The sequence below is a fragment of the Pelophylax lessonae genome (assembly GCF_965119305.1).
Source record: "Pelophylax lessonae genome assembly, chromosome: 5".
NCBI classification, from domain to species: domain Eukaryota; kingdom Metazoa; phylum Chordata; class Amphibia; order Anura; family Ranidae; genus Pelophylax; species Pelophylax lessonae.
In genome coordinates this window covers 15679317-15703667 of record NC_138772.1, presented here as the reverse complement: position 1 = coordinate 15703667, position 24351 = coordinate 15679317, and the positions used below count along the sequence as shown (strand labels likewise).

Sequence of the window (24351 nt, the reverse complement as noted above, 5' to 3'; positions counted from 1 at the left end):
CATCACACTGAAGACGTTCAATCAAACAGGTACTGTATGTGGAGTAGAGCTCTTGTCTTCTGCAAAGTGCAGACTGCAGACAGGATGAAAGTAAGCAGAGCAATGTTTACACAGTCTGGATATGATAATAGCTTTCAAAGCAGATGCAAAAAAAAAAGTCAGAAGGAAAGAAGACATTACCGTATATTACAAATTATTCTCTGTACAGCTTAAAAGGGATAATGTGTTTTAAAGGTTCAATTATTCTTAAAAATGATACTTGAAAATTAATAAATTAATAGCTTTAAAGCGGTAGCAAACTGCAGCTTATTAAAAAAAAAAAAAAAACACCTGTAAGGCAATTGCTTAATGTGCTAGTATGCATCGCCGGGGCCGGGACAAGGGCTGGGCAGGAGGGACGGCTGCCATGGGCACTGTGGCATCATTTGAGGTGGAGGGGCACCACAAGGAGATTGGGGAGGGGGGGGTGGTGCTAATGAGGGGAATTTGGGGGATAACAGGGTGTAAAATTTGTTCTAGGAAGGCAGATTTGGGGAGGTGTGCTAGGAATGGTTAATTGGGGGGGATTTATGTTGGGAGGGGGGATGGTGGCAGAGGAAATGTGTTATGAGGGGGGATTTGTGCTATTAAAGTAATATGATGGAGGGGATATACTTGTTTTTTTTGGGGGGGGGGGGTTGTGCTAGTAGGAATGATTTGGAGGTATTTGTGGTGGGGGGGGGGGATTTGGAGAAAGGGGTAGATGGCTTGTGTTATGAGGGGGAATTTTTTTTTTTTTGGAGGGGGAATCTGTGCTGGGGGCATTTGGAGACAGAGAGTATTTGAGCCTGGGGGGGGGGGGGGGGGCAATGAGCCTGGGAGGAGGGGGGATTTATGCTTAGGGGTGAGCATGCAGATTAGTGCTCAATTTCATTTTTTAGGGGGGAGGGGGATTTTCACTGACACATAATGCTTATACATCTTGGGGTGGGGGGGTGGAAAATTTGGCATGTTCGCCCTGGGCTTTAGATGACCTTGCCCCGGCACTATGCATTGCATACTGGCCAATTATGAATTACTTACCTTGGAACAAAGCTCTCCAGCGGCGTGTTGTCACCACCAAGAGGGCTGACATCTTCCATCTGTCTTTCTTCTGGGTTTGCGCACTCCAGGCTGTGTGATTGGCTGGAGCCATGATGACGTCACTCAGTTCCAGTATTACCTACAGGCATCATCCCGGTATTATTCTTTTCAGCCAACCATTTTGAGCAATGCAGAAGTAATCCAAGTGGCTAATTAACCACTTAATCACTTTTGCGGGTGGCGGAGGAGGGTCCCACCCCCTCCCTCCATCGCCGTCGCCTTTCCCGGGCTCTCGCGGAGCCCGGAAATGCTGCGGTTGGTGGCGATGGCTGCCCAGTACAGAGAGAGAGGAACTGACGTCATTCCTCTCTCTCTCTGTAACCCCAGGAGTGACGAGCAGTTTGACGCTTCTGGTTTCGCCTCTTTGTTCACCTGGCGAAACGGCAAGGAACAGAAAGCAGCCAATCAGACTGATCTTTGTCTGATCGGCTGCATGGGGGAGGCAGAGGAGAGATTTGGGGTCTAATAGAATCCAGATCTCTCCATAAAGAGGACCTGTCACGGTCCATGCTGTCACAAGGGATGTTGATTATTCCTTGTGATAGCAATAAAGTTAGTACAAAAAAAAGCAAGTGTAAAAAAAAAAAAAAAATTGTATAAAATAAATAATAATTCCCCCCCCCCTTTTTTTTTTCTGTTCAAGGTAATGGAGCAGTGTAAAGTTGGTATTTGGGTATGAAACATGATAAATAGGGTGGAGGGTGGAATCGGGAGATGGACTATGTAGACATCTCAGGTTCCGTCCCTTAACCACTTTACCACCGGAGGATTTTGCTGTCTTACGTCTGGGCCACTTTTTGCGATTTGGCGCTGTGCGACTTCAACTGACAATTGCGCGGTCGTGCGATGCCATACCCAAACTAAATTTGCGTCCTTTTTTTCCCACAAACAGAGCTTTCTTTTGGTGGTATTTGATCACCTGTGCGATTTTTACTTTTTGCGCTATAAACAAAAAAAGAGCGTTTATTTTGAAAAAAATAACAATATTTTTAACATTTTTTTATATGAAATTCCCCCCAAAAAAGATGTAAAAACCAATTTTTAAAAAAAATTTTGGCCAATTTGTTTTCTGCTACATATGTTTGGTAAAAAAAATCTCAATAAGCGTATTTTGATTGGTTTGCGCAAAAGTTATTGCGTTTACTAACAAAGGGAAAGATTTCTGTCATTTTTGGTGTTTTTTATTTTAACGCGTAATGGCGGCGATCTGCGATTTTTTTTGCGGGACTGCGACATTGCGGCGGACAGATCGGACCCTTGACTGACATTTTTGACACTTTTGGGGGTACCAGTGACATTACTACAGTAATCAGTGCTATACATATGCACTGTTACTGCAAAAATGACACTGGCAGGGAAGGGGTTAATTTTATTGGAGAGGGAGGGGTTAATGTATGCCTGGTGCTTACTGACGTGTGGGGGGGGGAGGTGACTGAGTGAGTCATGGACAGATCGGATGTCCAGCTATGCTGAACAGTCCGATCTGTCACTCCCTGTTTACACACAGCGGGCGGATCTCCAGACTCGATCCCCGACGATCGGGTAAGAGCAGCGGCGATCGCCGCTGCTCCTCCCCTGGCCCGACTCCCGCTGTGAATGAAAACAGCGGGAGCGAGCCTCCGGCGGCGCGCAAGTGCCGCCCAGAAGGGGGAGTGTCTGACGACGTTAATACTACGTCGTCAGACGATAACGAGCCACTCTGCCGCAGTAATATTACTGTGAGCGGACGTAAAGTGGTTAAACAAATAATTATTTATTTGACTAATAATAAATATAATTCACTCACATCCCCCTCCCCCCCCCCTTTTTTTTTCTTGTGTGATTCACCGAATGAGGATTTAGGTAATTTTGAGTTTTGGTAGGTGGATCCGGGGGGGGGCTCCCCCTTCCTACATTAACAGATATTGTTTTCACAGTGGTGAGTGTGGTTTTTTATTTTTTTTGTTTTTGTTTTTTTACTTCTTTTCCCTCTTTTTTCTCGAATCAGGGAAGCATAGAGGCATGGAGGGATATTTCATATTTATGTATTTATTTTGGGAATGTTATATTTGTATGTATGTTTCTTTTTATATTTTCTGATTGTGTGGTTTTGTCTTGAAATGTTGTGTTTTTCTTTTGTACTCAAGTAAAAATTAATAAAAATATTTAAGAAAAAAAAAAAATAATAAAAAACAAAACAATTTAACCACTTGCCGACCGCCGCAAGCACATATACTGCGGCGGTCAGCCCCGGCCAGTCAAAGTGACGTACCGGTACGTCACTAGGCTTGTGAGCCAATAGCAGGCGAGCGCGCACCCGCTGAGGCCTGCGCCCGCCCCGGCTCTTTCCCTAACAAGTCAGTGCGTGTGACCGGCGGACCCGATGTCCGCCGGTCACTCGCGATCGTTCGCCAGGAAGGGAGAAAGGCAGGCGGCTGATGTAAACAAGCCGCCTGTCATTCTCCCCTGTGTAAAAATGGAGATCAGACGGTTCTACTATGTAGGACCGTTGATCTCTGTTCTTACACTAGTAGCCACAGCCAATCACAGTAAGAAACACGCCCCTAGGACACAATTAACCCCTCCTTCTCCAATAAAATGAACCCCTTCCCTGCCAGTGTCATTTTTACAGTAACAGTGCATATGTATAGCACTGATTACTGTAGTAATGTCACTGGTACCCCCAAAAGTGTCAAAAATGTCAGTCAAGGGTCCGATCTGTCCGCCGCAATGTCGCAGTCCCGCAAAAAAAAATCGCAGATCGCCGCCATTACTCGTTAAAAAATAAAACAACAAAAATGACAAAAATCTTTCCCTTAGTTAGTAAATAACTTATAACAATAACTTTTGCGCAAACCAATCAAAATACGCTTTTTGCGATTTTTTTTTACCAAATATATGTAGCAGAAAACAAATTGGCCTAAAATGTTAAAAAAATTTGATTTTTACATTTTTTTTTGGGGAATTTCATATAAAAAAATGTGAAAAATATTGTTATTTTTGCAAAATTGTCGCTTTTTTTTGTTTATAGCGCATGATCAAAAAAATCGCACAGGTGATCAAATACCACCGAAAGAAAGCTCTGTTTGTGGGAAAAAAAGGACGTCAAATTATTTTAGGTACAGCGTCGCACGACCGCGCAATTGTCCGTTAAAGTCACGCAGTAAAAAAACGCAAAAAAACCCCTGGTCAGGAAGGGGGTAAAATCTTCCGGGGCTTAAGTGGTTAAAGCACCCCCTTTCCAACCGCTTTTACGCGCAAATGCGAACACAATTTAGTCCCCAAAGCATATGTAAACACATGTCAGGTATTGTCATGAACGTTAGAGCAAGAGCAGTAATTCTATCACCAGACCTCCTGTGCCACTCTAAACTGGTAACCTGTAAAGGCGTGTAAACGGTCGCTTATGGGGAATTTTGAGCACCCCAGTTTGAAGCCATTCCACGGGCTGACAAAATTTTAAAGTGTGGCATCTTTTTACTCAAAGTAACATCGTCTTTCACATTATTTAAAAAACAAAAAAACCAAAAAAAAATTGTTTTTTTTTTAACTCAAGAAAGTTGTTTTATTTATTTTTTTAATTGCGTTTGAAAAAACGCTGCAAAAATACAGTGTGACATAAAAAATTGCAACACCCAGCATTTTATTCTAAAGGGTCTCTGCTAAAAAATATATATATATATATACAGTGCATTGCAAAAGTATTCGGCCCCTTTGAACTTTTTGACCTTTTGCCACATTTCAGGCTTCAAACATAAAGATATAAAACTGTAATTTTTTTTGAAGAATCAACAACAAGTGGGACACAATCATGAAGTGAAAGGAAATTTATTGGATATTTCAAACTTTTTTAACAAATAAAAAACTGAAAAATTGGGCGTGCAAAATTATTCAGCCCCCTTAAGTTAATACTTTTGCTGCGATTACAGCTGTAAGTCGCTTGGGGTATGTCTCTATCAGTTTTGCACATCGAGAGACTGAAATTTTTGCCCATTCCTCCTTGCAAAACAGCTCGAGCTCAGTGAGGTTGGATGGAGAGCGTTTGTGAACAGCAGTTTTCAGTTCTTTCCACAGATTCTCGATTGGATTCAGGTCTGGACTTTGACTTGGCCATTCTATGACCTGGATATGTTTATTTGTGAACCATTCATTGTAGATTTTGCTTTATGTTTTGGATCATTGTCTTGTTGGAAGACAAATCTCCGTCCCAGTCTCAGGTCTTTTGCAGACTCCATCAGGTTTTCTTCCAGAATGGTCCCGTATTTGGCTCCATCCATCTTCCCATCAATTTTAACCATCTTCCCTGTCCCTGCTGAAGAAAAGCAGGCCCAAACCATGATGCTGCCACCACCATGTTTGACAGTGGGGATGGTGTGTTCAGGGTGATGAGCTGTGTTGCTTTTACGCCAAACATAACGTTTTGCATTGTTGCCAAAAAGTTTGATTTTGGTTTCATCTGAGCAGAGCACCTTCTTCCACATGTTTGGTGTCTCCCAGGTGGCTTGTGGCAAACTTTAAACGACACTTTTTATGGATATCTTTAAGAAATGGCTTTCTTCTTGCCACTCTTCCATAAAGGGCAGATTTGTGCAGTATACGACTGATTGTTGTCCTATGGACAGAGTCTCCCACCTCAGCTGTAGATCTCTGCAGTTCATCCAGAGTGATCATGGGCCTCTTGGCTGCATCTCTGATCAGTCTTCTCCTTGTATGAGCTGAAAGTTTAGAGGGACGGCCAGGTCTTCGTAGATTTGCAGTGGTCTGATACTCCTTCCATTTCAATATTATCGCTTGCACAGTGCTCCTTGGGATGTTTAAAGCTTGGGAAATCTTTTTGTACGCAAATCCGGCTTTAAACTTCTCCACAACAGTATCTCGGACCTGCCTGGTGTGTTCCTTGTTCTTCATGATGCTCTCTGCGCTTTAAACGGACCTCTGAGACTATCACAGTGCAGGTGCATTTATACAGAGACTTGATTACACACAGGTGGATTCTATTTATCATCATTAGTCATTTAGGTCAACATTGGATCATTCAGAGATCCTCACTGAACTTCTGGAGAGAGTTTGCTGCACTGAAAGTAAAGGGGCTGAATAATTTTGCACGCCCAATTTTTAAGTTTTTTATTTGTTAACAAAGTTTGAAATATCCAATAAATTTCGTTCCACTTCATGATTGTGTCCCACTCGTTGATTCTTCAAAAAAAAATTAGTTTTATATCTTTATGTTTGAAGCCTGAAATGTGGCAAAAGGTTGAAAAGTTCAAGGGGGCCAAATTCTTTCGCAATGCACTGTATATATATATATATATATATAATGTTTGGTGATTCTAAATAGTTTTCTAGCAAAAAAAAAAAGTAGATTTTTACACGTAGGAGCGAAGTTTCAGAATTTGCCCAGATGGGAAGTGCTTAACCGGTTGCAGACCGCTGCACGACTATATACTGCGGCGGTCAGCCCCGGCCAGGCAAAGTGACGTATATATACGTCACTTGCCTGTCACTTCCTTGTGAGCCAATAGCGGGCGAGCGCGCACCCGCGGAGGCGCGCGCCCGCCGCGGCTCATTCACAGGGAAGTCAGTGCGTGTGACCAGCGGACCCGATGTCCGCCGGTCACTCGCCGATCGTCAGTGCAGAGGGAGAAAGTCAGGCGGCTGATGTAAACAAGCCGCCTGTCATTCTCCCCTGTGTAGAAACAGTGATCATACGGTTCTACTATGTAGGACCGTTGATCACTGTTCCTACACCTCAAGCCACAGCCAATCACAGTAAAAAGCACGCCCCTAGGGACACACTTAACCCCTCCTTCCCCAATAAAGTTAACCCCTTCCCTGCCACTGTCATTTTGCAGTAACAGTGCATATGTATAGCACTGATTACTGCAGTAATGTCACTGGTAACCCCAAAAGTGTCAAAAATGTCAGTCAAGGGTCCGATCTGTCCGCCGCAATGTCGCAGTACCACAAAAAAATCGCAGATCGCCGCCATTATGCGTTAAAAAAAAAACAACAAAAATGACAGAAATCTTTCCCTTAGTTAGTAAACGCAATAACTTTTGCCAATCAAAATACGCTTTTTGCAATTTTTTTTTTACCAAACATATGTAGCATAAAACAAATTGGCCAAAAATGTTAAAAAATTCAGATTTTTACATTTTTTGGGGGGAATTTCATATAAAAAAATTTGAAAAATATTGTTATTTTTGCAAAATTGACGCTGTTTTTTTGTTTATAGCGCAAAAAGTAAAAATCGCACAGGTGATCAAATACCACCAAAAGAAAGCTCTGTTTGTGGGAAAAAAAAGGACGCCAAATTCGTTTAGGTACAGCGTCGCACGACCGCGCAATTGTCCGTTAAAGTCACGCAGTAAAAAATCGCAAAAAACCCCGTGGTCAGGAAGGGGGTAAAATCTTCCGGGGCTTAAGTGGTTAAAGCACCTACCACTTTAACTTGCTTTTTTGATGTGTTTCTGATGCTTCGGTGATGATTTTATGAAGCTTGGTAAATGCCCTCTATGTGTTGATGTTCTATTTTTTTCAAAGGGGCTCAGTAGAACCCCCAACTCTGTAATACTCTCATCTCTTTAGTACCCCCGTTTATCAGATCTCCAGATCATTAGTACCTTAGCTCAAGGAGATCCCCAGCTCATTAGTGTTACTCAGTATTACCCCCAGCTCTGTTGATCCCCCACTCAGTAGTAACCTCCAGCTCTGCTGATTATCTGCTTATTAGTAACCCCCAACTCTGCTGATCCCACACTCAGGATTAAACCCCCAGCTCTGCTGATTCCCCACTCAGTAGTAACCTCCAGCTCTGCTGATTATCTGCTTATTAGTAACCCCCAACTCTGCTGATCCCACACTCAGGATTAAACCCCCAGCTCTGCTGATCCCCCACTCATTAGTATCCCCCAGCTCTGCTTATCCTTTGATTTGCTGATTCTCCTTTCTCTCCAGTCCCTGCTCACATCCTGCTATATTGCTCCCATGCTGCTCACCACATGTGACATCTGCTAGTTTCTTCTGCTCTGCTAATCCTCCGCTGCTCAGTCTTTTCTCCCCACTCACCTTCTGCTATAGAATTCCCATGTTGCGCACCACGTGTGCCGACTGCTAGTTGTTCCGCTCCAGTCCGGGCCCCGCTCACCTTCCTGTTGCTTCACGCTGCACAACATATGTGACATGTGGCCAGATACTTCCAAAATATATACACATGAACTGGAGTGACTGCTGAGGATGTATTTTTAGTTCGCTTGTGCATCCTGGGATATCTAATATCTGCAATTCCTCCAAAAAAAAAAGCAAAGCTAAAGCTGAATAAAAGCCTCTCAAAAGCTGCAGGTGCTGTTAGAGAGAGTTGTCATAGACTTCTATGGAGGCTTTGAAGCACCAAGAAAGTGACAGGAGGTATAATTTTTGAAGCAAAGCAAACACAACGTGTGACGAGGACTGTAAGGAACCATTTTATTTAGTGACAGGACCTTTGATTGGCATTCAGAGTGGTTTAAAAAAAGCGTGCCCAATGCCACATTTTGAAGCAAGTGTAAACGAGCCCTGATTTGTGTCAAGGTAAACAGTAGACGGTGAATGTTCCCTTTTTGTGTTTCCTCTGTTTATGTTTGTAGATTTGAGTTTTCCTCTTTCATTTTCAGTGCCTACCTGGGTATTTCTGAGGGCCTGCGGGAGCTCGGATCAATGTTCAGATGTCATCACACTGAGGACCTCATACACCAGAATGGTGACCAGCAACCAATGTTGCAAGAGTGACAACTGCTTACCTTCAAAACCCCCAGGTAAAGTCTGCCACCAACCAGCATTAGTTCTGGTACATCCCCTACGATCTCACAGGATTCCACAATACAATGCATGCACCTATTTATTGGCTAAGTACAGTGGGTACGGAAAGTATTCAGACCCCCTTAAATCTTTCACTCTTTGTTATATTGCAGTTATTTGCTAAAATCATTTAAGTTCATTCTTCTTCCTCATGAATGTACACATAGCACCCCATACTGACAGAAAAACACAGAATTGTTGACATTGTTGCAGATTTATTAAAAAAGAAAAACTGAAATATCACATGGTCCTAAGTATTCAGACCCTTTGCTCAGTATTTAGTAGAAGCCCCCTTTTGATCTAATACAGCCAGGAGTCTTTTTGGGAAAGATGCAACAAGTCTTTCACACCTGGATTTGGGGATCCTCTGCCATTCCTCCTTGCAGATCCTCTCCAGTTCTGTCAGGTTGGATGGTAAACGTTGGTGGACAGCCATTTTTAGGTCTCTCCAGAGATGCTCAATTGGGTTTAAGTCAGGGCTCTGGCTGGGCCATTCAAGAACAGTCACGGAGTTGTTGTGAAGCCACTCCTTCATTATTTTAGCTGTGTGCTTAGGGTCATTGTCTTGTTGGAAGGTAAACCTTCGGCCCAGTCTGAGGTCCAGAGCACTCTGGAGAAGGTTTTTGTCCAGGATATCCCTGTACTTGGCCGCATTCATCTTTCCCTCGATTGCAACCAGTCGTCCTGTCCCTGCAGCTGAAAAACACCCCCACAGCATGATGCTGCCACCACCATGCTTCACTGTTGGGACTGTATTGGACAGGTGATGAGCAGTGCCTGGTTTTCTCCACACATACCGCTTAGAATTAAGGCCAAAAAGTTCTATTTTGGTCTCATCAGACCAGAGAATCTTATTTCTCACCATCTTGGAGTCCTTCAGGTGTTTTTTAGCAAACTCCATGCGGGCTTTCATGTGTCTTACACTGAGGAGAGGCTTCCGTCGGGCCACTCTGCCATAAAGCCCCGACTGGTGGAGGGCTGCAGTGATGGTTGACTTTCTACAACTTTCTCCCATCTCCTGACTGCATCTCTGGAGCTCAGCCACAGTGATCTTTGGGTTCTTCTTTACCTCTCTCACCAAGGCTCTTCTCCCCCGATAGGTCAGTTTGGCCGGACGGCCAGCTCTAGGAAGGGTTCTGGTCGTCCCAAACGTCTTCCATTTGAGGATTATGGAGGTCACTGTGCTCTTAGGAACCTTAAGTGCAGCAGAAATCTTTTTGTAACCTTGGCCAGATCTGTGCCTTGCCACAATTCTGTCTCTGAGCTCTTCAGGCAGTTCCTTTGACCTCATGATTCTCATTTGCTCTGACATGCATTGTGATCTGGAAGGTCTTATATAGACAGGTGTGTGGCTTTCCTAATCAAGTCCAATCAGTATAATCAAACACAGCTGTACTCAAATGAAGGTGTAGAACCATCTCAAGGATGATCAGAAGAAATGGAAATCACCTGAGTTAAATATATGAGTGTCACAGCAAAGGGTCTGAATACTTAGGACCATGTGATATTTCAGTTTTTCTTTTTTAATAAATCTGCAACAATGTCAACAATTCTGTGTTTTTCTGTCAGTATGGGGTGCTATGTGTACATTCATGAGGAAGAAGAATGAACTTAAATGATTTTAGCAAATGGCTGCAATATAACAAAGAGTGAACAATTTAAGGGGGTCTGAATACTTTCCGTACCCACTGTATATGTTGTGTCCTCCATTTTAGGCTGTTAGGTAAATTTAGTCTTTTGGCTTCTGCTGTAGTCACAGGAGCGGGGATTGTTCTGTTTGGCCTGCCAAGAGCCTCCCAGGCTAGGAGTGTTATTCTCTCCCCATGCCTCTGGAAGAAGCTTCTAGATCATAGGAGGGAGAATTCAAATACCCGGCCTGAATATACGGTAGAGCCTAGCTCAGTGGCGGCTGGTGCTTCATGGGCCGGGGTGGGGGTGGGGGGTGGCAGACAGACCGCACCATACCCACCGCCATCGCCGGCTCTCTCACCTTGCCTGGACATGTGGAGGGAGGGCAGGCAACAGCAGCAAACGACGGTGGCCGCGGCTTCGGCTTCTTCCCCCTCAGTCTTCTGCGTCTCCTCCCTTCTCCTCCATGGCCAATGACATGGCTTCTCCTTTCGACCAGTTGGGAAACGGGTCTCAGGACCCGCTTCCTGATTGGCCAGGAGGAGGATCTCCATTCGCTATTGTCACACAACTGGGTGGATGTAGATTAGGGGCCCAGACGCATTTACAGGGGGGGCAGCGCCCCTGCGCCCCCAATGCACCAGCCGCCACTGGCCTAGCTAATCCCTGGGGAGGTGTGCTCAGATGGTGACTGGATTACTGTTAAATAGTCTGGAGCCCTGGGGAGATTGTCTTTTTTCCCCTGTGGGGATGGATCTTTGCACTGAGAGAAGGGGGACTGCTTATCCTTGGACCCCTTTTCTGGACTGGAGACTGGACTACCCTACTGAAGGCTGCCCCCATGGACTGACTATTGCCAGGACTTTGAAGTGGAGTCTCTTTTTCTGCACTAAAGTTAATTCATGGTCCTCAGTCATGAACCGTAGCTATCCAAGTCCGCCTTAGTCTGTGCTCATTCTGTTTCATGCCCACCCCCATCTCCGGCTCACTCACCTTGCCTGGACAAGTGGAGGGAGGGCAGGCGGCAGCAGCAAAGACAGTGGCGGCCACTTCGGCTTCTTCCCCCTCAGTCTTCTGCATCTCCTCCCTCCTCCTCCATGGCCAATGGCATGGCTTCTCCTTTTGGCCAATTGGGAAACGTAGTCCATGATGTTAACCATGGACTACTTAAAGCGGGGTTCCACCAAAAAATCGAACTTCCGCTTTAGGGCCTCCTGACCCCCTGACATGCCACATTTGACATATCATTTTTTTTGGGGAGGGGGGGGGGAGCGGGTACCTAGATTTGATAGGGACCAGCTCCCACTTCCACCTAGGTGGCTCGAGCGGAAGTTCTCCTCTCCCCCTTCCTCTCTGCAATCTTCTGGGACATGCCAGAGGTCCCAGAAGATTGCCGTCCACTTAGGACGTGCAGCGTGACTCGCGCATGTGCAGTGCGCATCCAGCTGTGAAGCCGCAAGCTGTCACAGCCGGGTGCCCACACCAGAGATAATGGCACCATGGGGAGAAGAAGGGAAGAACCGAGGCTCCCGCCGGCCGCATCGCTGGACCGTGGGACAGGTGAGTGTGTGTATATTAGGAGTCAGCAGGTACACTTTTTGTAGCTGCTGACTTTTAATAAACACAAAATCGGGTGGAACTCCGCTTTAAGCTTACCTAAACTACTGTTGCTAAGTGAGAGGTGTCCTCAGCTAGCAATATATTTTGTTTTGGAGTATCCTGCACCACCCTGAACCTCCCTCCCAAGTTCTGCCAACAAATCTCCTAGACTGTTTAATAAACCATAGAGGATGGACTGCTGCTGTACGCCTGGCTGCCTTGCTCTGACTTGGGAAAGAACCTGTGGAATCTACAGTGGCCCCTTTGGGGGTAGTGCTACATATACAGTATCTGACAAAAGTGAGTACACCCCTCACATTTTTGTAAATATTTTATTCTATCTTTTCATGTGACAACACTGAAGAAATGACACTTTGCTACAATGTAAAGTAGTGAGTGTACAGCTTGTATAACAGTGTAAATTTCCTGTCCCCTCAAAATAACTCAACACACAGCCATTGATGTCTAAACCGCTGGCAACAAAAGTTAGTACACCCCTAAGTGACAATGTCCAAATTGGGCCCAATTAGCCATTTTCCCTCCCCGGTGTCATGTGACTGGTTAGTGTTACAAGGTCTTAGGTGTGAATGGGGAGCAGGTGTGGTAAATTTGGTGTTATCGCTCTCACTCTCTCATACTGGTCACTGGAAGTTCACCATGGCACCTTGTGGCAAAGAAACTCTCTGAAGATCTGAAAAAAAGAATTGTTGCTCTACATAAAGATGGCCGAGGCTATAAGAAGATTGCCAAGACCCAGAAACTGAGCTGCAGCACGGTGGCCAAGACCATACAGCGGTTTAACAGGATAGGTTCCACTCAGAACAGGCCTCACCATGGTCGACCAAAGAAGTTGAGTGCACATGCTCAGCGTCATATCCAGAGGTTGTGTTTGGGAAGTAGACGTATGAGCGCTGCCAGCATTGCTGCAGAGGTTGAAGGGGTGGGGGGTCAGCCTGTCAGTGCTCAGACCATACGCCGCACACTGCATCAAATTGGTCTGCATGGCTGTCGTCCCAGAAGGAAGCCTCTTCTAAAGATGATGCACAAGAAAGCCCGCAAACAGTTTGCTGAAGACAAGCAGACTAAGGACATGGATTACTGGAACCATCTCCTGTGGTCTGATGAGACCAAGAAAAACTTATTTGGTTCAGATGGTGTCAAGCGTGTGTGGTGGCAACCAGGTGAGGAGTACAAAGACAAGTGTGTCTTGCCTATAGTCAAGCATGGTGGTGGGAGTGTCATGGTCTGGGGCTGCATGAGTGCTGCCGGCACTGGGGAGCTACAGTTCATTGAGGGAACCATGAATGCCAACATGTACTGTGACATACTGAAGCAGAGCATGACCCCCTCCCTTCAGAGACTGGGCTGCAGGGCAGTATTCCAACATGATAACGACCCCAAATACACCTCCAAGATGACCACTGCCTTGCTAAAGAAGCTGAGGGTAAAGGTGATGGACTGGCCAAGCATGTCTCCAGACCTAAACCCTATTGAGCATTTGTGGGGCTTCCTCAAACAGAAGGTGGAGGAGCGCAACGTCTCTAACATCCACCAGCTCCGTGATGTCATCATGGAGGAGGGGAAGAGGACTCCAGTGGCAACCTGTGAAGCTCTGGTGAACTCCATGCCCAAGAGGGTTAAGGCAGTGCTGGAAAATAATGGTGGCCACACAAAATATGGACACTTTGGGCCCAATTTGGACATTTTCACTTAGGGGTGTACTCACTTTTGTTGCCAGCGGTTTAGACATTAATGGCTGTGTGCTGAGTTATTTTGAGGGGACAGTAAATTTACACTGTTATACAAGCTGTACACTCACTACTTTACATTGTAGCAAAGTGTCATTTCTTCAGTGTTGTCACATGAAAAGATAGAATAAAATATTTACAAAAATGTGAGGGGTGTACTCACTTATGTGAGATACTGTAATCAAATTATGTTGATGATGTTTTCTATTCGCTCACAGGGTTTTGAGCGTCACTTAAAAAAATAAAAACAGGGTTTTCTGTTTTTTGTCAGTGTTAATTTCATCAACGAAAGCGTTTTCGTCAAAAATTTTCATTAGCTGCATTTTTACAGTGACGAAACCGAAACGAAAAGTAAACCACATTTTTATCCACCGACGAAAACTATGATGAAAATCAATTCCGTTTTCGTTAACGAACGAAAACGAAGCGAAAATGTGAGGCACGGACGTTTACCCTGTACTAGCTTCCAGTTTCCATGGAGCTACGCCTGCTTCCTCTCCCAGCAAGCAAGCAGCTGTGCAGCCAGCATTACCGGCCTCCGAGTCCTCAGATGAATGTCTAGAGCAGCACTGTGCATTACAGGCCCGATGAAAGTCACGAGTCACAATGACGACCCTCCAGAGCAGAGAGCACCCACTGTAAGTTTGTACATTACAGTTACAGGCCTGAGGCCTCCACTCAGACCACCGTCTGTCCAGAGCACTGTGTGTGCACTACAGGCCTCCTATGACCACCGGCATCCAGAGCACTGTGCATTACAAGCCATCCCTCAGACCTGAGACCAACATCCAGCACTGTGCAGCATTACAGACCTCTTCTGACCAGTGACCACCGGCATCCAGAGCACTGTGCATTACAGGCTGTCCCTCAGACCTAATCAGCTGTGAGTTTGTTCAAACCCTAATACCATAAATAATAACATGATATTAGATTTTTTTACTCCAGGAGTATATAATGAGTTTGGAAATTCTTTAGCAATGCTTAAATAATGCATTTCAATTTACCTAAACACATTCGATTTTAGTTGACTAAAATGATTTTATTTAAATAAAATGTACTGGAGATTTTAGTTGACCAAAATACAACTAAAACTAAAAACAATTGCAGATGACTAAAATGGGACTAAAACTAAAATGGCATTTTAGTCAAAAGACTATAACTAAAACTAAATCAAATTTAGATGCCAAAATGAAAACTGTTTTTTTTTTTTTTGTGAGGACATGAGGGACGTGCATTCACTTTTTGATTTTTGGAGTACTATAACACAGAAGGTGAGATTTGGCACTGGAAGACGCTGTTTAGTATTAGTAAAAAAGAGGTTTGGGGTGCACCCGCGCTATGGATAGCAACACAAGCACTGAACCAACAGTTTTAAATGCAGAGTGTGGGGATCAGATGGTTATGCTGCCTCCAACTTACCACAAGGGTAAAGAAATGTGGGGGTTTTTTGGAAGGTGTTGGTATGGGGCGCTACCACCTTGCACAGCGAATTACTTCGTTGTATATGATCCAAAAAATGAAAGTGCACAGTGCTTGTTGGTGAACAGGTGTTGTGCAAATATTAAATGTGCAATATAGTGCAGATTTAAAATTAAATTAAAATTATAAAACGGTAGTAATCGTGTATCAATTGGATTGTACCGTGTATGTATCACTCATCGGATGTAAACAATCATATAGTGACCAGTGCAAAAAAGTGCTAAGTGCAGTAGGTGATCAAATAGATACTTTATTGTGGCCTCCTTTGAAAGAGGAAACTGACATCCTTGGTGAATATTACAGAACACTATGCAGTGTAAAGTGAGAAAGTAAAAACGCCTGTTGCGCGTGTTAGGAGTGAGAAGTGCTAATACCGTGGGTAAAGCACTTACCAAAAGTCCTCTCCCTTCTCACTCTAATATACTGTGTCTCCCTTCTCCTGATGCCTGTGAGAGCTGGTTGTTCCATGCATACAGTTGCGCTTGCATCTAGGGAGTCAGTATACAAAAGACCAAGAGAGCTTCCATTGCGTAGTATAGTACATAATTGAGGGAAGAAATTAGCATCGACTCACTGTTAGGAAGTTCACCGTCAGCTTGTTTGGTGTGTCTCCAGTGTTCGGCCGCGCGGTACTTCCGCGTTCCACCGGCCGGAGCCACCTAACCGGAAGTGACGTTGACGCTGCTTTGCCGCTCTACGCGTTTCGTCCGCAATAAATCTTTTTTTTTTTTTTTTATTTTTATTTTTATTTTAATTTTATGCTGATTTTTTATATATTTTTAATCTTTCATTTTTTATCCTCATTTTAAATGTTTTAATGTGTTCACAATAAAAGTTTAACATTTTTTACAATCTATATCTTTCTATTAAAAAGCGGATCACCCACTCGGCTCATCTCTCAGCACTTTTATGGCACGTTTTTTCACTAATTATTGTCACTTTATGTTTATGAGATGTATGCATTAATATGTGGGGACCGCTGTATAAGGAAGTTCACGTGATGTAAACAAATAACCTGGTATCCGGTATTTGCGGACCATTATATCCAAAGATACCAAGATGGCCGCCGGTATGACTCGCGTGAGGGTACCAAGATGGCGGAGGTACACATAATGGTCGCTAGGATACGCAGGCCTATATAAGCTCCGGGAGTACGTGGCCTAGTACCGCCCCAGATGACGTCGCAGTGACGAAACGCGTAGAGCGGCAAAGCAGCGTCAACGTCACTTCCGGTTAGGTGGCTCCGGCCGGTGGAACGCGGAAGTACTGCGCGGCCGAACACTGGAGACACACCAAACAAGCTGACGGTGAACTTCCTAACAGTGAGTCGATGCTAATTTCTTCCCTCAATTATGTACTATACTACGCAATGGAAGCTCTCTTGGTCATTTGTATACTGACTCCCTAGATGCAAGCGCAACTGTATGCACGGAACAACCAGCTGTTTAGTATTGATTATGGTCAAAATGAAGATCGCATTCCAGGAGACATTCATTCTATGATCCAGAAGGGTTCAAACCTAACAACACCATTTTACATAATGCCATGGCGCTGGTTCTCATTTCTCCCATTTTCTTTTACTTCTTAGTGATCAGTGAGCAGTCTGAGAATGGCCTGACCTGTATGGGATGTTTCAGCGTGTTGGCAGACTCGTGCCAGGAATACAAGTCCGTAAAATGCCGTGGCAGCGAGCAGCAGTGCTTCACCTACTCCAACAAATACCTGGAGGGCGGTGGTGAGTACAGGCAGATTTATAATAAAACAATCTACCACAGCCATTCTCAACCTCCTTAACCACTTGCCTGCTGGGCACTTAACCACTTAAGCCCCGGAGGATTTGGCTGCTGAAAGACCAGGGCCTATTTTGCGATTCGGCACTGCTTGACTTTAACGGACAATTGCGCGGTCATGCGATGCTGTACCCAAATGAAATTGACGTCCTTTTTTTCCCACAAATAGAGCTTTCTTTTGGTGGTATTTGATCACCTGTGCGATTTTTACTTTTTGCGCTATAAACAAAAAAAGAGCGACAATTTTGAAAAAATAACAATATTTTTCACATTTTTTTATATGAAAAAAAAATGTAAAAATCAAAAAAATTTTTTAACATTTTTGGCCAATTTGTTTTCTGCTACATATTTTTGGTAAAAAAAATCGCAATAAGCGGATTTTGATTATTGCGTTTACTAACTACGGGAAAGATTTACCGTATTTTCCGGCGTATAAGACGACTGGGCGTATAAGACGACCCCCCTAATTTTCATCTACTGGTAATACTTACACTTAGGTTACCTTGGAGATATTATACTCAGCGTATAAGACGACCCCCCATTTTTGGGCGATTTTTTTGAGGTTCAAAAGTAGTCTTATACGCCAGAAAATACAGTATGTTATTTTTATTGTTTTTTTTTTTTAAACTAGTAATGGCGGCGATCTGCGATTTTTTTAGCGGGACTGCGAAATTGTGGCGGACAGATCGGACCCCTGACTGACATTTTTGACACTTTTGGGGGTACCAGTGACATTACTACAGTAATCAGTGCTATACATATGCACTGTCACTGTAAAAATGACACTGGCAGGGAAGGGGTTAACTGTATTAGTGATCAAGGGGTTAAGTGTGTCCCTAGGGGCGTGATTCTAACTGTGGGGGGCGTGGCTTGTGATGTAACCACAGAGACATACGATCCTACATAGCAGGATCGTATGATCTCTGCAGTGAGATCAGGGAGAATGACAGACGGCTTTGTTTACATCAGCCGCCTCCCTTTCTCCCTCTCCAGCGGGAGATCGCGAGTGACCAGCGGACATCGGAGGCGCCGGTCACTCGCGTGGCGATGTCAGGGAACGAGCAGGGGTGGGAGCGCGCCTCCGGCGGTGCGCGCTCGCCCCCTAGAGGCTTGTGGGCGAGTGACGTATCGGTACCTCACTTTGCCCAGGAGGGGCTGACCGCCGCAGTATATATGCGGTCGGCAAGTGGTTAAACCCCCTTACTGCCCAGGCCAATTCTCAGCTTTCAGCACTGTTGCACTTTGAATGACAATTGCGCGGTCATGCAACGCTGTACCCAAATGAAATTTTTATCATTTTTTTCAAACAAATAGCTTTCTTATGGTGGTATTTAATCACTAATGATGGGAAAAAAAACAGTTTTTATAGTTTGTTATAAAATTTTGCAAACAGGTAATTTTTCTCCTTCATTGATGTGCTCCGAAGAGGCTGCACTGATGGGCACTGATAGGCTGCACTGGTGGGCACTGATAGGCTGCACTGATGGGCACTGATAGGCTGCACTGATGGGCCCTGATAGGCTGCACTGATAGGCTGCACTGATGGGCCCTGATATGCTGCACTGATGGGCACTGATAGGCTGCACTGATGGGCACTGATAGGCTGCACTGATGGGCACCGATCAGAAGCTGATTGGTTTCTATGTAGAGCTGCGTCAGATTTTGTGCTCTCCAGTTTTAGTAAATCAACCCCTGTAGTTCCTGAAAACATCACAGCACCCTTCCTTAGTACTCTTGGGAGGAGTTATGCAAATACAAGCAGGGCCGGGAGAAGGAGTGGGCAGGAGGGGTGGCTGCCCTGGGCACTGTAGTATCATGTGAGGTGGGGGGCATCACAATTGGTAATTGGGGGGAAGCAGTGGCGTACCTAGAGCATTTGGCACCCGGGGCGGATCCTATATCTGGCACCCCCCCCCCCCACTTTAAAATGTAAAAACACCCACAAAAAAATGTAATGTTTTCAAGAATATTTTTTGCACAAAGTTCACAGCCCCCCATCACAGTGCCCCTTACAGTCTGCCCTCCATCTCTCTAATCACAGTTCCCCCTTTTGCACTCTCTGCCTCCCCTGCACAGTCTTACCTTCAGCATAGATAGATAGCTAATATTATTAGCAATGTGTTTAAGTTTGAGTAAGAGATTGGAGACTTGCTAAAGGAGATATTCAGAGACTACAGACATATTACAGGAGATGGTGAGAGACTGCAGACATGATACAGGAGATGGTCAGAGACTGCAGACATGATACAGGAGATGGTCAGAGACTGCAGACATGATACAGTAGATGGTCAGAGACTGAGGACATGATACAGGAGATGCTCAGAGACTGCAGACATGATACAGGAGATGGTCAGAGACTGAGGACATGATACAGGAGATGGTCAGAGACTGAGGACATGATACAGGAGATGGTCAGAGACTGAGGACATGATACAGGAGATGGTAAGAGACTGCAGACATGATACAGTAGATGGTCAGAGACTGCAGACATGATACAAGAGATGGTCAGAGACTGAGGACATGATACAGGAGATGATCAGAGACTGCAGACATGATACACAGGAGATGGCCAGAGACTGCAGACATGATACAAGAGATGGTCAGAGACTGCAGACATGATACAGTAGATGGTCAGAGACTGAGGACATGATACAAGAGATGGTCAGAGACTGCAGACATGATACAGTAGATGGTCAGAGACTGAGGACATGATACAGGAGATGGTCAGAGACTGAGGACATGATACAGGAGATGGTCAGAGACTGCAGACATGATACAGGAGATGGTCAGAGACTGAGGACATGATACAGTAGATGGTCAGAGACTGAGGACATGATACAGGAGATGGTCAGAGACTGCAGACATGATACAAGAGATGGTCAGAGACTGAGGACATGATACAGGAGATGGTCAGAGACTGCAGAAATGATACAGGAGATGGTCAGAGACTGAGGACATGATACAAGAGATGGTCAGAGACTGCAGATATGATACAGGAGATGGTCAGAGACTGAGGACATGATACAAGAGATGGTCAGAGACTGAGGACATGATACAGGAGATGGTCAGAGACTGAGGACATGATACAGGAGATGGTCAGAGACTGAGGACATGATACAGTAGATGGTCAGAGACTGAGGACATGATACAGGAGATGGTCAGAGACTGCAGAAATGATACAGGAGATGGTCAGAGACTGAGGACATGATACAAGAGATGGTCAGAGACTGCAGATATGATACAGGAGATGGTCAGAGACTGAGGACATGATACAAGAGATGGTCAGAGACTGCAGAAATGATACAGGAGATGGTCAGAGACTGAGGACATGATACAAGAGATGGTCAGAGACTGCAGATATGATACAGGAGATGGTCAGAGACTGAGGACATGATACAGGAGATGGTCAGAGACTGCAGAAATGATACAGGAGATGGTCAGAGACTGAGGACATGATACAAGAGATGGTCAGAGACTGCAGATATGATACAGGAGATGGTCAGAGACTGAGGACATGATACAGGAGATGGTCAGAGGCTGAGGACATGATAGAAGATAGAAGAGCACTAGGGGGGCCGGAGAGCACAGACGAAGCAGAGAGCACTGGAGGTGCTGAAGGGCACGGTGGGGGGGGGGGGGGGGAACTGGAGAGAATTAATAGGGGGTTTGGAAAGCATTGTAGGGGGGTTGGAAGGTGCAGGGGGTGGATTGCACTGTGGGGGACAGGGAGCACTTGGGGGGCGAGCAGGGAAAACCAGGGGGGTGGAGAGCACTGGGGGGACGGGGAGCACTTAGGGGGGAGGGAGAAAGCACTGTGGGGAGTTGAAGAGCATGGGGGGGGGGCTAAAGAACAGGGGGGGTCTAGTGCACTGGGGGTGGGGCTAAAAGCACTGAGGGAGGGATTAGGAGCACTGGAGGAGGTTAAGAACTTTGGGGGGCCAGCAAAAGAAGTTGTATAGGAGGGGGATGGGGCAGCTGCATATAGATGAATTGATCTTTCCCTATTCTTCCTGCAGGAGGGAGAGGAGGAGAATCAGTTATTCAGCAGGAAGCTGCAGGAAGAATAGAGAAAGATCAATTCCTCTATATGCAGCTGCCCCATCCCCCTCCTATCCAGCACACACTTTTGCAATGGGCACTCACCTTCTTCCCGCCGAGGCTCTGCCCCTTATTCCCGCCGTGGCTCCGCCCCTTATTCCCGCCGCGGCTCCGCCCCCTTATTCCCGCCGTGGCTCCGCCCCCACTAGCAGCACGGACTGAAGGAGCTGCCTTCACACTGCGGGATCTGTCTGACTCTAAACACACCGGGCAGGACACCGGCTGACACCCCCCAGTGAGTGGCACCCGGGGCGGGCCGCACCCCCGCCCCCCCCCCCATTGGTACGCCACTGGGGGGAAGGAATTTATTATGGAAGGGGGAATTTTGGGGGATAAATATTGTTCTAGGAGAGGAAATGGGGGGGGGGGGGTGCACTAAGAGTGGTGATCTAGGGGGATTTGTGTTGGGAGGAGGGTCAGGGTGAGGAAGATTTGTTCTAGGAGGAGGGATTTGGGGGATTTGAAGTAGGGGGGAGAAGATGTGTACTAGAAGGGTAAATCTTAGGGGTAGAGGAATTGTGGTAGGAAGGTTTTTGTTTTGGGATGGGGGGCAAAAATTTGTGCTGAGAGGGGGGATTTCAGCAGGGGGGGGTGGGTTTGTATAGGGAGGAGGGAGGATTTATGCTTAGGGGTAAGCATACAGATTAGTGCTCAGTGTTCTTGTGGGGGGATTTTGGCTGGCACATAATGCTCATACATCTTCCACCTCAAATGCCCCCTCCAAAAAATAACTACTCCTTGCACAAATCCTCTACCCCTAACTTTTTTCCTCCTAGTACACATACCCCCCCCCCCGCACTCAAAATCCCCCCCCCCTGCACTCAAAATCCCCCCCCCCCCCGCGCAAATCTCCCCTCCTAGCACAAAACTTCTACTCCCCATCCCCCCTCCTCCCAGTACAAATCCACCCCCCTGCTGAAGTCCCCCCCCCCTCCCAAAACAAATTTTTGCCCATCCCCAAATCCCCCACCTCAAATGCCCCCTCCAAAAAATAACTACTCCTTGCACAAATCCTCTACCCCTAACATTTCCCCTCACAGTACTCATCCCCCCCGCTCCAAATCCCCCCCCAGCACAAATATCCCCTCCTAGCACAAAACTTCTACTCCCCATCCCCCCCTCCTCCCAGTACAAATCCACCCCCCTGCTGAAGTCCCCCCTCCCAGAAAAAAATTTTGCCCATCGCCCCCAAATCCCCCACGTCAAATGCCCCCTCAAAAAAAATAACTACTCCTTGCACAAATCCTCTACCCCTAACATTTCCCCTCCTAGTACAACCCTCCCCCCACTCCAAATCCCCCCTCCCACCACAAATCCCCCCTCCCAGCACAAATACCCCCTCCCAGCACAAATACCCCCTCCTAGCACAAATACCCCCTCCTAGCACAAAACTTCTACCCCCATCCCCCCTCCTCCCAGTACAAATCCACCCCCCTGCTGAATTTCCCCCCCTCCCAGAAAAATGTTTTGCCCATCCGCTACCCCTAACATTTCCCCTCATAGTACACATCCCCCCCGCTCCAAATCTCACCCCCAGCACAAATATCCCCTCCTAGCACAAAACTTCTACCCCCCATCCCCCCTCCTCCCAGTACAAATCCGCCCCCCTGCTGAAGTTCCCCCCCCCCCCTCCCAGAACAAATTTTTGCCCATCCCCCAACTCAAATGCCCCCTCCAAAAAAATAACAATTTCTTGCACAAATCCTCTACCCCTAACATTTCCCCTCCTAGTACACACCCCCCCCACTCCAAATCCCCCCTCCTAGCACAAATCTTCTACACACCATTCCCCCTCCCAACACAAATCCATCAAATCAACACTCTTAGCACACCCCCCTATAATAATACCCCCTGCCGCCCCCAAATTCTCCTTTCCAACATAAATCCCCCCCCCCCAATCTCCTTGCGGTGTCCTTCAACCTCACATCAGCTGTTCCCTCCTGCCCACCCCTTGTCCCGGCCCTGGGCGGGGCTCTAAGTGACTTGCTGCAGCTTCTAATGCACATGGTCAGACGCTCGCAGTGTGCGGTGAAATCAGAGGAAGCCGTTTCAGTCCAGGTTCACATATATGCGGTGCAGGATACCTGCGAATCCACTGCGGGTTCCCTCATCGCACTCAACTCACAGGCAGCTCACACTGCCATATGCAAATCGCTGGGGGTGTCAATACAAAGTTAAAGACACCCCCAGATCAGTTTGCATATCGCTGTGCAAACTGTCAGTTCGGACAGGAATCGGATCGCAAAGGTGTGAACACCCATGCGATCCCATTCTGGGAGTTGTGTCCGAATCCGATGCAAATTCAGCCATACAATCTGCATGACTGAATTCGCATTGCACAGACATCACATGGGATTTGCACAGCAGTGCGTTCCGAATTGCATGCGATGTCTGACATCACATATGTGTGAACCGGCACTCAGTCCAGGAGAGGAGCCGATACAAAGGGAACGTTCAGATTGGAGTGCCTGAAAGTGACTGATGAGGCCGCTATGTGAATGAGCCCCATTTATCAGTATACAATAGACATTACATGTATTGACTATAGTTGCTTTTTTAAATGTATCTAATTGAATCAAAATGTATCTAAATGTTATTATATCAAAATCTGCACTTCTCCTATGTCTCTCCACAGGCTCCCTCGCCATGGCGGGATGCGCGACACGGACGGCCTGTGATCTGGACCTCGGCCATGATGCTATAAAGACGCAGTGCTATGGGGGATGTTCCAATAATCATAGTTCTCAGATCACGTCCTGGCTATCCATCGCTGCCTTCCTCGTGGTTATTTATCTGTGCTGAGTCCCCCGATAGCGTCCGCCATGTTGGAATTATTTGGCGCTCACCTCCGCATACAATTCATAGGGACCATGGGACGTGCTTATAAAAAATTCTCATGTCTGGATTCACCCTCGTTTATTGGATGAGCAAAATGACAACAATACAATTTAAATTGTATGTATAGTCAAAACATTCTGTGAACTTCAGGATAAAGATATACTGTATTGTTTTGTATTGTATTGTTTAAATCCAAGAGGCATGTGTCTTACTTGAACCTTGGGGGTCAATTT

General features: G+C 46.0%; 1 protein-coding gene across 1 annotated transcript in view; it reads left to right on the top strand.

Annotated features, from left to right (window-relative positions):
* LOC309555545 (phospholipase A2 inhibitor gamma subunit B-like) overlaps nt 1-24082 on the top strand; it is a gene marked incomplete at both ends in the record, with an annotated part of 43748 nt that extends 19666 nt beyond the window's left edge. Inside the window, 3 exons of the mRNA XM_082257610.1 lie at nt 8754-8894; nt 16981-17127; nt 23916-24082. Of these exons, the coding sequence (XP_082113736.1) occupies nt 8754-8894; nt 16981-17127; nt 23916-24082 (455 nt within the window). The remainder of the gene's footprint in view (nt 1-8753; nt 8895-16980; nt 17128-23915) is intronic.
* Nucleotides 24083-24351: the final 269 nt, after the last annotated feature.